The 15795-nt window shown below is 44.0% G+C and overlaps 2 protein-coding genes across 9 annotated transcripts in view; one reads left to right on the top strand and one right to left on the bottom strand.

Moving 5' to 3' along the window:
* Ralgapa1 (Ral GTPase activating protein catalytic alpha subunit 1) overlaps positions 1-4306 on the top strand; it is a 263481-nt gene extending 259175 nt beyond the window's left edge. For 6 of the 8 annotated variants that reach the window (XM_023721854.1, XM_023721851.1, XM_023721856.1 and 3 more), the window contains one exon: positions 2993-4306. Coding sequence is in view for 5 of the 8 variants with exons in the window: in XM_023721851.1 (XP_023577619.1) it covers positions 2993-3141 (149 nt within the window). In the remaining 3 variants the exon portion in view is untranslated. Of the gene's footprint in view, positions 1-2987 lie in introns of all 8 variants that reach the window. The other 2 variants (XM_023721853.1, XM_023721855.1) reach the window with 2 other exon arrangements.
* A 1995-nt stretch (positions 4307-6301) lies between these two features.
* Insm2 (INSM transcriptional repressor 2) lies at positions 6302-7966 on the bottom strand. Its single transcript, XM_004637083.1, has one exon. It carries the CDS (start codon positions 7964-7966, stop codon positions 6302-6304), a length of 1665 nt encoding a protein of 554 aa, XP_004637140.1.
* Positions 7967-15795: the final 7829 nt, after the last annotated feature.

Consider the following 15795-nt stretch of genomic DNA (forward strand, 5'->3'; position numbering starts at 1 on the left):
TAGTCTTGTTTAATCTTGGTAATTATTTCTCTATAATTATAGAGTCTGCGTACATTGAACGTATACAACAAACAGCATTTGCTAAAACATGAATAAGTACTGGTAACTACATCACACACTATAAAAAGCTTGATTTTACTCTTAGTTGGCTGAAGGGGGATTTCATTAATTTGAAGGCAGTAAGGGTGACGTGGAGGAGTTGTTGGTGTTTTTAAAGTGATAAAGTCAGGATATGCACCAACACTTCTAAAGAGAAACTGTATTTACTGTTACCATTAAAAGGAGTGAGAAAAGATTTTCAGAATATGTACAGTTAAGAAAAATTTAGGATGAAAATAGAAGAAATCCATATGAAGTAAATTTTCAGAAGGTTTTTGTTTTTGTGAAGCATTGAGTGAGGAAAATATTTTTGAGTTGATTGCTTTGTTTGTTTGTTGAAAAGATACTTCTCACTATGCAGTTCTGGCTGGTTTTGAGTTTACTATGTAGCCCAGGCTGGCCTTGAAACCCTGGCAATCCTCCTGCCTCAGCCTCCCACGTTGTGGGATTACAGGCGTGTACCACGACACCAAGCCAAGTTTGATATATTCTAAAGCAGTTTGTGTAGTAAATTTTTCTATGATGGTAGAAATGTTGTGTATCTGCTCTATCCAATATGGTAGCAGCTAGCCACAGGTGGCTTTGGAACCCTTGAAAAATATAACTAGGGTTTGGTATAAGGGAGCTGAATTTTTGTTTAGTTTTAATTACATTTAATGTGAATCTAATGTGACTGTAGCTGTCATAGTAGGCATTGTATCATCTCTAGATATTTTCTGAGTGCCACCAATACAGTGAATACTTTTAAAAAGTACATGTGTATAGAATCTCTCATAGATGGTTTTTCTTCTTTTCTTTTTTCCTATTTGAACTTGTTTTGTTAGCTGGTAAGTATAACACTGAATGTACAGAGTCTCAGCAGTGTGAAGCCTCATCACCCTAACTCGTTGCATGCCCAGTTATATTTCATAATAAAAGCCTAACCGCTCTCTTCTCCACTCCTCAGTTAACACCTGTAAAATTCTGCACTGTGTCTCTCATTTCTGTATCTATCTTCTCTTGTGTTTTCTCACTTCTGCTTGCTACTCCATTTCTTCATTCACAACAAAGAAAGAAATGCAGTGATAGTTCTCTTCCTCCCAAAACCTCCGCTAGAAACCATTGGCCGCCTCAAGGTAAACAGCCACGGGAAGGCCTCTCCCAAGGCCGGGAATAGTACACGTTATCAGAAAAGCATGAGCTACCGCTCCTCACCTTCCTTTTGCGGTCCATCTGCAGGGCTTCCCTAAGTGGGCCATTGATTTATATTCTTCTGCAGATTTTTCAGTACCCACCAATTTAGATCTTCAGGAAGAATAAAACTAAAGAAATCTGTATTTCTCCTTTTATTTAGAAGGCCAGTCTCAATTAGAAAAGAAGATGCTAGAGAAGTTACTTTAAGGAAGGCTGTTGACATGGATTATAAATGACAAAATATGTTTGGAAATATATTTTTATTTTAATTATGACATTTGGTCTTTTAAACACCTTGAGTGTTCTGTAAAGACATTTTAATTTAGATTTCCCGTAAGTTCTCTTTATTGAGCATTTTTTGTTACAAATAGTTGTGACTTCAACTGAAGCCCATTTTTTTCCCAAATATGTTCATTGAAAAATACCCTTGAAATATATAGAAACAATTTAAATTTTCTTGTTTTATTTTAAGGATTTTTTTTCCTGAAGGGTTTTTCTTAATGTCTTACTCATAGAACCTACTACGGGCAAGGTTCTTTATTGTTGCTATATATTGTAGTCATAATTCATAAAGTATAGAGGTGAAAAATGCTGTATAAGTGACACAAAGGCTCTTCATTTTTGTAGTGTTTTGTTGTCTTTTTGAGACAGAGTCTCACTGTACAGTCAGGCTGGCCTCAAACTCACTGTATAGCCCAGACTGGCCTCAAACTTGCAATAGTCCTCCTGCCTCAGCCTTCCAAGTACTGGGATCACAGGTGTTCAGCACCACAGCCAGCTGGCTTTTCCTATTTGAATTTGTTCTGCTTGCTTACTTACTTACTTACTTACTTACTTACTTTATTTATTTATTTATTTTTTTAACTTTTTATTTTAGACAAGGTCTTGCTATGTAATTCAGGTTGACCTTATGTAACCTGGGCTTGCTTCAAACTTGGGGTGATTCCTCTGCCTCAGCCTCCTGAGTACTAGCATTAAAAGTGTCCCCCACCATGGCTGGCTGTGTGTTTTAAAATTCTATGTCTAATAATTTTAATGATTATCTACAGGGTAACAGAAACTTAATGAAAGTAATAGCAAGCATTAACTTAGGAAGTCTTTTAACATAAGACTTTAAGGTAACAACTTTTTGGTTGGGTTTTTGAGATAAGAATTATGATCTTCCCTCTAAAAATTTATCTTCCCTGTTTTTAAAAACCAACTTAAGTCCCTAGGACCTATGATGGTCTCCTGAGTGTTGAGTAGTTTTTTGGAAACTGTTAGAACTGTTAAGTTCTGTTTTCTTTCAGTTTGAGTAATGAAGGCCCATTATTATTATTATTATTATTATTATTATTATTACTATTATTATTATTATACCTGAACCCTAGAGACAGCAATCAGTCTTTCACACCCGCTTCTTGTGTCCTTCCTGCATGCCAGAAGTGCTTTGTATCCCTGTTCCTGGCCCACAGACTTTGCTTCCCAGTGCTTTTTCCAGAGTCCTGGCTCTGGGGATGATGATGGGTGCTTTTTTGCTCACATGACAGCCTGACGCACCAGATTGCTGGGCTCCAAGTACATTACTAGTAGGCTGCTGGAACTGGAATGTATGGGGCTTTTTCTCTCAAAGACTTCATTAAGGCTTAGGATGCTCACTCCAGATCAGTAGCAGACAAGTTCTGTTCTTACAAAATAAGAGGCTGGATGATCATGTTAATGTTCTTGCTGTTTCCTACAGGTTTCTACCCAGAGATTCTACCCAGTGAAGCTCCCACAGCAACGCAGGTAGATGGGGCTGACCTGGCCTCTCCAATGTCTCCTCGAACTAGCAAAAGCCGCATGTCCATGAAACTGCGTCGGTCCTCTGGCTCGGCCAATAAATCCTAAGGAGACAAGCAGCTCAACAGTGTGATCAGCAGTAGCCACCTTAGCATGAACATAGTGTTAACCCTTTCAGGCCTTCATAGCTACCATGCCGTGCATGTTCCCTCCTGTACGTTTTTTGAGAAAACACTGGACTTAAATAACTTGTATCTTAATATTTTAGATTTCGGCTATTTATTCAGTTCATTTTTCCCCTACATTCCAAACTGCTATTTTTTTTGAAGGGTGGAGTTTTATTCTGTGCTCTTTACCTTCCTAAATACTTATGTCTAAGTAATTTTACCTTTAATTTCATAATTAATATTGAGCCAAAATATAATTGAACAGATAGTCTCATTTTATTTATTGTGTCCCATTGCAGCTTAGTGGTTCAATAAATATATAATTTTTTTACAAATGTAAAATTAAACTTAAGCATTTGTAAAGTTAAAGTTAACAGATCTGTTAATAAACAGGATATGTACAGATTATTTATGTCACAAAAATAAAGCACTCAAAATTAAATGGTCATTTAGTATCTCAAATTTCAACTGAAGTAATTTTAATGTTAACTTTTTCTTCTCAAGATATTTTCTCATTTCTTAACTGTAGATGATGCCATCATATCAGGTAATTAGAAAAATCACTGCTGAACTTTGATTTGTTTAGCTTCAAGTAATTTTCTATTTGCTTTTTTAAAGGTACCACCATTAAATATTATTTGTTTTGCAATTGTGGCCCATTAATATTAACTGATAGGTCCTGGTATATCTATATGCTTTATAAGTACCAAAAATAAGGTGATGGGAAGGAGGAAAAAACTTTTCTGGTATAAATATGTTGCTGAAATTATGTGTGTTATAGTAAAAGAAAAGGGAACATGCCCCAGGAATCTAAGTTAAATCTACTACTGTTCATACTGAACTTGCATGTGCGAGTTGGTAGACATTCCGACCTCCAAAAGCATTTCCCTCTAGTAGACAAGCTGCTCACATTTTGTTAAAATTGAGCATCTCCTAAGGAAATGTAGCATGACGTCAGTACCAACTGCATGTGTAAATACATCATACTGGCAAACCACGGAATACAAATTATGTATCATCATTCATGTAGTGTCTACAAATTTGTAACAATGGGGGGGATAAAAGAAAGATGACATGGTATTTAATAAAACAAAATATTCTTACTATCACTTCCTGTCCATTTTCTTATGTATTTTATAATTTTAAGATTTTAACTTAATAAGCAGGGCTATATGACTGTTGGTGACATAGTAAGCATACACTTAAGTTATCTTAGGTAATTACGAAAAATGAATTTAAATTCCCTTTTCAGGATACCCTCCAGCCTGCTTCTCAGATCCTACCACCGCTTTTTTAAAAAATAAGAAATTTTGTAGCTTTGCCAGTGCTGACCAAAAACTTCACCCAGGGCACTAGATTAAAACATCAGTTTGTCTCAACTGCATGTTGTCCGATCTCTTAAATTTCACATTGTTTTATTGAGAAATAAAACTCCTAAATTTTTCTAAAACAATTTTTCAGAGTTCCTGTGAACTTAATTTTTTGTTTTCATATACTTAAAATCAAACTCCCAATTAATAAGTGGGTAAATAAGTTCCACCCATTTAAGATTGGAAGTAAGATTTAAACATAGACAATTTCCCACTGTTAAGGTGGAGAAATATAAAAAGGAAAATCACATTTAGCTGCTTACATGTTTCTAAGGTGCTTTCATTTTATTTTAAATAAGCATCTAATGGATCAATAATATGTCATAAAATAAGCTGAAAATACCAACTTGAAATATTGAAATAAGTACCACTAAACTTTTTGTCATCTTCAAATAACAGCTCTTTTTACAGAAAATATTTAAAATACAGTTCTATCAGTTTGTGCGAGGAGTATCTTTCTAGACTTAACATATTCTGCTTTTTAAAACTTCAGTCTATGCCACTATACCTCAAAGGAAAATTTCTTATTGCATATCCGCACCTTTACATTCATTTGTAAAATATATCTCCTGCTTTTGTATTCTAAATGGATCCTAAGATTCTAAGAGGCATTAAAATCACTGGCATTGGGGAGATAAGAATTGTGGCTTTGAAAATACGCCATGTTCAAGGGATTCTTAAGACAAATACAAAACAAAAAGCAGTCTATTTACATTTATTTGGTGATAAGCGTCTTACAGAGCTGAGCTACCTGTCAAGCAGTGCACAGCCAGGGCCCCAAACTAGGTATTAGGGGAATGGGGACAGTACACTGAATACAGTTTACAAAAAGAAATTCATAAGTTGCTGCTGGAAAGAAAATACTGAATATTGAGTAAATTGCCATTCAGTTTTACAGGTATTAACATCTTTAAAAGCTGAACAGTTTCATACATAATATACAGTATGAGATTTACAACACTAAATGATGTGGGGTGAAGCCTTAAAAACAGATTTCAGGAAAGTTCAGTATTTCCAAAAAGCTATGTAAACATTTAACGTCACTTCCTGAATACTGCACACAAAAACAGCAAAAGGTAAGAACTTGGAGGGTATCTCCTGCCAGTAGAATAGCACCCTCTCTGCCTCCAAAATCTAATGCAAGAATGTAGTAGTACATATAATTAAAAGGTTTGAGGAGATTCAAACAGAGCAGCAAACATCCTCTTAAATTTCCTGCCCATGGACACAGGACTTGAGTCTTCTCGCCCTGTAAGTTTGGCACCAACCACCCAACTTGTAATTCACAGAACATACAATGCAAGATACCTGACCCTATTGAGACAGAGACTACATAGGTGCCTGTGCTGGCAAGAGAAAAACAACAAAATATGACTACCACTTCTGGTAGCCAGAACCTTTTGTAGACATTGAGACATGCACGCATTCACTGTGACTTTCCATAGGAATTACAAATCGTGTAGGATTCGTTAGGGTCTCCAGAGTTTTGAGGGGGAAAATCCTATTTTAGTGGGAAAAGTAAAAGGGATTTTACATCTGAGAGCCTCGACCATGAATGTTTATACCATATACATACCTGCGCTCCCCGGGTGGGACATTGACTACTAGAGTTTTAGGAGGGAAAACATGAGAAGGAAAGAGTAAAACTTGCAAGTTGAAGAAACCCCACAGAAGTTCCTATGATCTGTTTTCTCCCAGGCCAGCCTTGAAATCGTCCTGATTTCTCGGACCTCAACAGCCAGGCCGCAATGGCATCTGCAGCAACAATACTTGGCGACTTTCTGAGGGGTGGCACTTATTGATGTGCCTGGTCAGTCCCGGGGAACTAAAAAAAGTGGACGGGCAGTGCTTGCACGAGAAAATTTGCTGCGCACCTCCGTCAGATGCCCCTCCGGGACCAGGCACTTCGGGAGGAGCCCCCGCCAGAGCAGGCAGGAAAAGCTCCTCGCGGACAGCATGCCACAACCGGTGCTTCTCTCTGATATCTGCGGACGGGAAGTGCGCCCCACACAAGGGGCAGGCGAAGGCGAGTGGGGCCCTGCGGTCTGAGCCAAAGCCCGGGGCCAGCGCGCGAGCCGAGCCCGCCTCGTGAGTGCCCAGGTGTTTGCGCAGGTACGCTTGGCGACGGAACTTTTTGTGGCAGTACGGGCACACAAAGATTTCCGATACCGTGCCACCACCCGCATTACTCGGCCCAGGCACCCGACGCCCCAACACGCCCTCGGTGTACGGAGCCTGTGGCAGCGGCGGCTCCAGGCGCGGCAGCCCCGGGAGGGCCTGGCGTGGGTCGCTGTCCCGGTGCTGATCCTCCCTGGAGCTGTCCTTCGCCTGAGGGTGCTGATCCGCAGTCCGCTCGGCCCGGCTGTTCTCCTTGCCCTCGGCCAGGAAAGGCGCGAGGGAGGCAGAATCCGGCGAGGACGAAGAGGACGGAGGCGGCTTCCCGTCGGCGGAGGACACTGTGCTTGCGGCCTGGGGACGTGGCTTGTGCCAGCGGCGATGGGACGCGAGGTTCGCGGGGCAGCTGAAGACCTTGTCGCACTCGGGGCAGCGGTACTCGACGCGCACGATGCGGGAGCAGCGGTGCTGGGCGAGCGCAAAGGGGTCGGCGTACTGCTCCTTGCACAGCTGGCAGATGAACTCCCCCAGCGGCGTGCGGCTGCCCGCCAGGCCCCGGGACGGCGCTCCGGGCTCCTCCTCCTTGATCTTCAGGCCCAGGACTGGCGACGTGGTCACCTCGTCGGCAAAGCTCAACTTCCTCATGGCCTTTGGCTTCTTGATGCCCGCGGCCGCCGGCCCTGGCGCGCAGCCCGCGGGCAGCTTGACCCGGCGCTCGCCCGCGGCCGCCCGCTTCAGGCTGTGCAGGGCGGCTGGGAGGAGCGCGGGCTCCGGCTGCAGCGCGGGCTCCGGGAACGGCGCCCGGAGCGGCAGGAGGAACGTCTCCGCCGGGGAGGGCGCGGCGGCCGGCGCCCCCGAGCAGGAGAAGGTGCCCAAGGCGGCGGCGCCCCCGGGGAAGGACTCCGCCGACGCGGGCGAGCTGAGGCAGCGCTCCAGGAACGCGCGGCGGAGCTCGGCGCCCGCGGGCTTCGCGGGGCTGCGGCTGGGCCCTGGGCCCTCCGTGTCCTCGGCCCGCCACCCCGCGCCCTCCCGCCCGCCTGTCCCCGGGCTCACCCCCGCAGCCCGACAGGGCGACCCCGACAGTTCCCGAGCAGTCTCCGCAGTCCGCCCCCGGGCGTGGGGACTCGCGCGCTCCGCTCCCGGCAGGGAGGCGCTGGGGACCTCGGCGGCGGCGGGCGGCGCCACCTGGGGCCCCGGCGGAGGCGGGACCCGCTCGGCGTGGCGCGCTCGGTACGAGCCGCCCGGCCGTCTAGTTCGCTTCACCAGGAAGCCCCGCGGCATGGTGGAGCCGGAGCGCTCCGGCGCCCGGAGGGCTGGAGGACGCGAGGGCTGGGAGCGGGCGCGCCCCGAGCAGCACGAGCTTCGCCGCGGCGGGCATGCCCCGGCTCCCTTTATAGCTGAGACGCGGCCCGACCGCCCGCTGGCCGCGCCGACCAATCAGGAGTGGGAGCGGGCGCCGGGGGCGGGGCTTCAGCGGGGCTCGTGCGCGCCCGGCGCACCCCGCCCTCGCGCGACGCCGCGGGCAGGCGAGTCTCCGCGGCCGTCTGTGGGGAGCCGGGCGCACCTGCGACCCCACGACGCGCCAGGAGCCGAGCCGAGCGGATGTGACTTCCCACTCCCACCTGCGGCCACGCGGAGAATTCAGACTCAAACTCAAGTCCGGCTCCTTCTAGGTCTGAGGTGCGAAGGTCCCCCGCGCTGCGGGCGGCCGCCAGGAACGGGTTAATGTCCGGAGGAGAGGCCGCGGCGGGGCTGTGGAGAGGCCGCGGCGGGCAGCGGCGTCCCCGCCCTGCGCCCGCTCTTGACGGCGGGACGCGGCTGCCATCCTGTATCGATCGCCCGCGCGCTGCGACGCCCGAGGCTCCATCTGCGGAGAAGGGCTCTCGGCGGCGCGTGCGTGCCTGCCGGGTGGCTGAGTGCCCCTCCCCGAGGGCAAGCGAGTGGGGCGGGAAGGGATCTAATTTTCCGCTGCCCTCACTTAAAGTGGTTTCTCTGCTCACACTTGCCACTTGTGCAGCCCGGAGACATGACTTAATGCCTGCCCGGCCTGTTTAGCATGGAGGAGATTGAGTGAGAAATGCTGCTGGCGGCGGCGTCGCCTCGGCCTCCCAGTGCACCGCGGGCGACACTTTGCAGAAGAGTACTGCAGACCCATCTCGACAGCCCTCCCTCAGCCCCCTGCCGCGTGCCCAGCGCCAGCTAGGAAGCAGCAGCGGCCTGGACAGGCTGGCTAAGGATGGGGTAGTTAGACAGCAGGTGGCAGAAGTGCCCAGATCCGAAATATAGGTAAGAACAGTGTGAGAACAGGAAGGAACTCTGTTCACCCCCTCCTTGCCAAACCAAAATGAAAAAGACCCAGGCAGGTATTTTTAAAACAGGGGAGGCTTGGGCCAGCCAGATAGCTCAGAGAACTAAAGTGCCTACTTAGGCAGAGCGAGGCAGCTGTGCTGGCCCCGCCCCCGGGGCGCACTGAACAGCAATTAACACGGTGTAGTGCCGTGAGGCTGTAGTCCCAGCACTTGGGAGGCTGAAAAGAGGAGAATCACTACAAGTCCAATCTACGTAGTGAGACCCTGTACTACATACATTTTTTTAAAAATAAATTAAATAAAAATAAAAGAGGGGAGGCTGAAAACAGGAGGATCACTACCAGTCCAAGCTGCATAGTGAGACCCTTACCAAATACATTTTTTTTTTAAATGCAATGCCCAGTAACCTAGTCATCAATAGAAGATTGTCTTCCCTCTTATTAATGAAGGTACTTTATATGGATGGAATTATTTGGAAGAAGGATCAGAAGTAATTATATGTTAATTAATCACTGGCTAGGCATTAAGCATTCTGCTTAAGTAATCTCTTTTCCACACAAGAATGCAAGATATTATTACTCTTCTCAACCAGTGAATTAGCCAGGGAAGTAGGTACCATAACTGGCAAGTCACACAGAAAACCTAGGTACAAACCCAGGTCTGTCTAATCCCAGAGTCTGGACTCTTTCCACTATACCAATGGCTTCAAATTATTTTTTTCTTAATCATACCCCACAATAATATGTAGGTCCTATGTTACATATATAACAAAATAATCACAAAGACATACTTCCCATAACCAAGTGTAATGCACACTTGCATTTTCAGTTTAGTTCTATTGTTTGTCTTTCATACTGGGAATTGAGCCTCAGCCCTTGAAATGAGCTATATCCCTCCTGTTTTTATATTTATTTCTCATTAAGTCACCCAGGCTCGGTTTGAACTTGTAATTCTCCTACCTCAGCTTCACAGAGTGCTGAGATCACAAACATGTACAACCACACCTGGCCGTATTCCCTTTAATAATGATCACAGCAAACAAACTGATTTCGGAACTAATGGATTACAGTACAGTTAGGTTGTTTTCCATTAAGTAGCATGAAATTGGGCCAGGGAGATTGCTCAGTGGAATAAGCACTTCCCTGGCAAGCGCAAGGGCATGAGTTCAAGCCCCGGTTCCACAAAGGAAAAAAAAATAGCATGAAATTGAACAAAATAATCCCATAAACCTAATGCTTTATAATAAAAATTAATATTCTGAGTCAATATTTAAGATATTTGAAGGCCAGTTTTGATGGTGTACACCAGTAATTGCCACATGAGGAAGGCTGAGAGGCAGGAGTATTACAAGTTTCAACTCATGTTTTTAAAAAAAAAAAAATTAAGTCCTTTAATAACATTGGTGTATTTTGCTTACCATATTGATCATTTCTGACATGTCAGTATGTCAGTTTATGTAACACTTTTAATAATTTTTTAATGTATTTAGTTGTTGCAGGATCTTGCTATGCAGCTTGGACTCATGGTGATCGTCCTGCTTGCAGCCTCCCCGGCACTGATATCACAGGCGTGGCCACCATGTCCTGACTCCAGCCAGTTCTTCACACCCTCGGGGCAGGGCTGGCACAGCATGCACTTCCCTAAGCTTGCCTAAGCAGGCGCTTTTGTCTGCTGAGCTATCTCGCTGATCCCAATGTAAAGCTTCTAATTCAAATTTTTCTCAGTTTTCCTTTCTGTTCCTGACCCAGATGTCTTATGTGATTTGAAAAATTTGATGTAAAAATTTTAATACTTTAAAATATCTCCTTTTTCCAGGGGGCTTGCGGGTTAGCTCAGTTGTTTAAGCACCTGCTTAGGCAAACCCAGTCAGGCACAGGGGACCGTAGTTTGATATCCAGACCTGGCCCTGAACCAGCCAAAGGAAAAAAAAAAATCTTTCTCAAAATATCTTCTTTTCAGAGTGCCTTTTCTCCAGAGGCATAGTACTGTACTTTGTAAGAACTTCTGTCATATAATTTCTACCAGAGCCAGTAGTTAGTTCCATAGCTGTCCCTTTCCATTGGCCCCAAATGTAATTTATTTTTTGTTTTTGTTTTGTTTTTTTGAAACAGACTCTTGCTGTGTAATTTAGACTGGCTTTGAACTCATTGTGTAGCCCAGGCTGGCCTCAAATTCACAGGAATCCTCCTGCTTCAGCCTCTCAAGTGCTGGGATTACAGGTACATGCCACCATGCCCAACTTAAAGTGTAATTTAATAGCAGTCTTTCTGGAAATTGGAGCAGTGGTGTATATAATTTAAAACATATATATCTTTAGTCCACCATTTGTTCTTTTAGTGAGACATCTAAGAGCAAAGATTTATGCACAGTGCTATTTGCCACACTGTTATTTGTAATTGTACATAATTAGAAATTATCTTGAGTAACTCATGGTGAATGACTAGGTGACAATAGGAATCCAATTACATTGGCAAGTATGTATATAACAACAATAAGCAAAAATCGAAAATTGTAAAGTTGACTAAGAGTCAGTTATAAAAGAACATAATGCATAAAACACTGGAAGGAAATATACAAAAATGCTATAATGGCCCCTAAATTAGTAGGAATAGGACCATCGTTTTGGTTTTTAAAGTTTTTGTTAAATATTCTGCCATAAGTATATACAGTATTACTCTGGCAATACACACTCATGATATAAAAACTGCCTTAAATCCTTTCCGGTGTTCAATGTGCTAACCCTTTCCCCAGGACACCACAACACCTGCTGGAGAATTGTACATGTAAGTATTCTTCAGGTCCTGCTGTTTGAAATCTGATCCCCACAAAGAGGTGACATGTTTCTACCATGCTGTCAGCTGTCATGCCATCAGCCTTCCAGTTGAAGAAACCTTTGGGGAGAGACTAGGATTGAAATCTGGGGACAGAAAGAATTTAGACACTTAATCCCACTCAAATAAGACCCTAGAGCAGTGGTGGTGAACCTATGGCATGGGTGCACAGCCAGCTGTTTGTGTCCTTGAAATCTCTAAAAGGTTCACTATCACTGGCCTAGATCATCCTACAAAATAGAAACACTTCTTTTTGAACTCTCTTACTTAGATGTTACAATAAATAGAACAGTGTCAGGCATCATGAAGTCTTTGTTTATCTACATGCTTTCTCTTGACACTGACTTTTCCCCCTTAAAACTTCTGGTCCTGAAATCATAGTGCATATAAAACAGGCTCAGATGACTAAACTTTTTAATCACTTGCATAGTCTAGGGTACTACTCAGGGGAAATTTATTCCTGCCTGTCACCTCTACCTACACACATCAGTAGCAGCTACTAGAGTCCTGGGGTCCCCACAAACTTGTAAAGTCAACCTTCTCTCCCAAATGTAAAACTGCATGCTTGACTTGCTCTCCTAACTCCAATCCCATCTCATTCATTGTCTTCAGATCAGTAAATGGCACTTTCATTCAATTAGCTACCAGGCCAAAACCCAAAAACTTTTGGCTCAAGCTAAACACTTGATAATCAACCCACTGAGGAGTCTTACCAATTCTCTTTAAAGTGTTTCCTGAATACAGACAGTTCTTAGACTATCAGCGTACTCCACTTGGTCTTTTGCATTCATCCCTGCTACCTTGTAATGTAATCTTCTTAACAGCAAGATGGATTCTTTTAGAATACAAATCTGATCATTTCATTCTTTGGTTCAAAATCTTTGACTACCTTCCCATCACATTAGAATAAAATCCCAAGGGCCAGGGAGATAGCTCAGTAGAATAAGTGCTTGCCTGGTAAACGCAGGATCCTGAGTTCAATCCCCGGTACTGAAAAAAATAAAATAAAATCCAAGCTCTCATTAGTCCTTGGCTATTTTTTTTTTCTCAAGTAAAAGGTCAATAGCCAGTGATTTCTTCATTGAATATTTATGTAGAACTCAATATTTTCCCAATACTGCTCTAAATACTTTTTTAAAAATTTTATGAAAAATAAAACAAAATTGTCATAACAAAATAATAAGAGAATAGCCCACTTAATACTGTGTATCATTATCTTCAAAGCAGTTACTCAGAATAAAATTGGCTATTCTCTCAGCAGACTAAGCACCTACTTCGGCAAGCACAGGGACCAGGATTCAATCCCTGGGCCCCAGTGCCGTGCTGGCCCTGCCCCCAGGCACACTGAGCCAGTGACCAAGTCCGAGCGTGGTAGTGCACGCCTATAATCCCAGCACTGAGGAGGCTGAAAACAGGAGGATCACTACGAGTCTGAGCTGTGTAGTGTTACCCTGTAACAAATACATAAATGAAAAAGAAGAAGAAGGAGGAGGAGGAGGAGGAGGAGGGTGGGGGAGGATTGGCTCTTCTTAAACTACATCTTCTACCAGTGTCTTTCTCCCCTGCACTGGCTTCCTTAATCTCCTCCATTGTAGGTAAAGACACTTCCACCTTGAGCTATTTTCTTCTGCTAGGACGCTCTTTCTTCAGATATGCCTGCATCCTGTCTCTTAACTTCATTCAGGCTTCTTCTTAAAGGATTCCATCTCAGAAAGAGCTTCAACCACTTTAATAAGTAGTAGCCCTCACATCACCCTTCATCATTTTCTGCCCCTTGCTTGTTGGGGTTTTCACAAATATTTATTTATTTATTTATTTATTTATTTATTTATTTATTTGGTACAGGGTCTCCCTATGCAGCTCAGACTAGTAGTGATCCTATTTCAGCCTCCTCAGCACTGGGACTACAGGTATGTGCCCTTGTACCTGGTTTCAGTGGCCAGCACAGCTCAGGGCTGGCATGGCATTGAACTCGGGTCCTCGCGCTTCCCAGGCAGGCACTTAGACCGCTGAGCTACCTCCCCAGCCCACTTGTTGTGTTCTTGACATTGAACCCAGGTCCTTACACACAGGAGGCATGCCCTCTGTCGCTGAGATACAACCCGTCCATTTTCTTTTCTTCATAGCACTGTGGCTTCTTGTTACGACATTGATTTGTTATTTCCTGCCAACCTGGAAGGCAGGGGTTTTGTTTCATTCCCATCTGTGTGAACAATGCTAGACAAATAAATGAACTGGTTATACAAACCTGAAGCTCACACTGCCTGAACACAAAGGAGAGAAAATGCAAAGTTCTAAGGGTACAGATCCTGGACACTGGGGACCCTGGTGCAGAGGAGTGTGAGGAAGAGGAAGGTCTTCCTGTGGCCTGTGCTCCTGGAAGTCTTCTTCCTTGCATCAGCCACTTAGCTCATTGCATGGATTCTTCCCATTTGATCTTTTGGAGTCATTCCCTACATAACTCCCTAGAGAACTCTACTATTTCAAGCTTTTAAATAACCTCAGGAAAACAGGAGCAAAAAAGAAGCTGGTGGGCTACCTAGGTAGAAACACAAAATAGGCAGAAGTCTATGTAGGAAACAAGGGATTTCAAGCATAGGGCTCAGAGGGTAAGAATCAGTTACGGAGAAATTCGATCTAAGGGCTTTAAAGGGAGATGGTGTAAAATGGTGAACAAACTTTAAAACAACCTTAAATTCAATTCCAGCTCTCCTGCTGGCTGTTTAATCTTGAGTAACTTATTACCCCTTTGCAAAAAGGGAATAGCAGTAATTATCTCGCAGGGAGTTTTGGACATTGCATGTAAAATACTGTGATGCATGGCACACAGTGAATCCTAAATGAGTGAGAGCTATTACTTAAGTGTCAGAAGTAAAGGAAAACTACTGACACTAATGGCAACCATAAATTCCGCAGAAATACAGAATAACTTCTTCCATGCTTGGCTTGTATTTCATACTCTATTACGATACAAGATAGCAGTGATTCTGTATAGCTTTCATTTTGTTGAGACAGGGTCTTGCTATTGTAACCCAGGCTTCCCTCCAACTTGTGGTGATCCTCAGCCTCCGAAGGGCTGGGATTATAGGCATGTGTCACCAGGCCCAGCCTATATAGCATTTAATATGCTCAAAATTAGTTTTGTGTCATATTGTTAAAACAGAATTCACCAAATGTGAAAGACAGAAGGCAGCAACATGGTTTACAAGAGTAGGTCCATAAGTTGGAGTAGTGAGACCTCAGTTTTCACCTTGACACTGACAAGAGCTAACCGTGTGACCCCAGCTTCTCTTCAGGCAAGCACAAGAGTGCAGTCTTCTCCACAGTGGAGAAGTAGGGGCCTAGTGTGTCTTACTGTAGCAGAATGTGAGAGGGAGTGGAGGAGCTGAGACTGAAAAATAAGTTAGCCCAGATTGTAAAGGGCATTATATGCCACATTAAGCTGTGTGTTCATGTTTTGCAGTAAAACCTACTAATTTTTTTGAAAAGCATTTAGTGATATCAAATCCTTATTTTGGAGTCCAGAAATGTAGTCCTGTGGCAGCGTACTTGCTTAATGTGCACAAGGCCCTCAGCTTATTCCCCAGTGCCACAAATACATATTTGGAGGTTTTTTTTTTTTTTTGAAAGATAAGTCTATATTAGAAAGAAGGTGTACATGGAGGGAAGATGCAAAAAAGTTAAGACAGTAGGATAAGATGGAATAAAGGAGGGCTGTCAAGATAGCTCAGCAGGAGGGCCAAGGACATGGCTCAGTGGAATAAGCGCTTCCCTAGCAAGGGCAAGGGTCTGAGTTCAATCCCCGGTTCTGCAAAAAATAAAAAAATAAAAATAAAAAATGGCTTCTTTATAAAAAAAAAAAAAAAAAAGATAGTTCAGCAGGCTAAGCACTTGCTTAGGCATGTGCAGGGACTGGGGTTCAATTCCCAGTACCACATGCTATGCCGGCCCCACCCTGGGGTACACTGAG

The sequence above is a fragment of the Octodon degus genome, unplaced genomic scaffold (genome assembly GCF_000260255.1).
Source record: "Octodon degus isolate 3935 unplaced genomic scaffold, OctDeg1.0 scaffold00086, whole genome shotgun sequence".
Taxonomy (NCBI): Eukaryota; Metazoa; Chordata; class Mammalia; order Rodentia; family Octodontidae; genus Octodon; species Octodon degus.

What these genes read in the sequence shown, in the direction of transcription:
- Insm2 (XM_004637083.1), bottom strand. Translation starts at nt 7,966, where the DNA reads ATGCCGCGGGGCTTCCTGGTGAAGCGAACTAGACGGCCGGGCGGCTCG.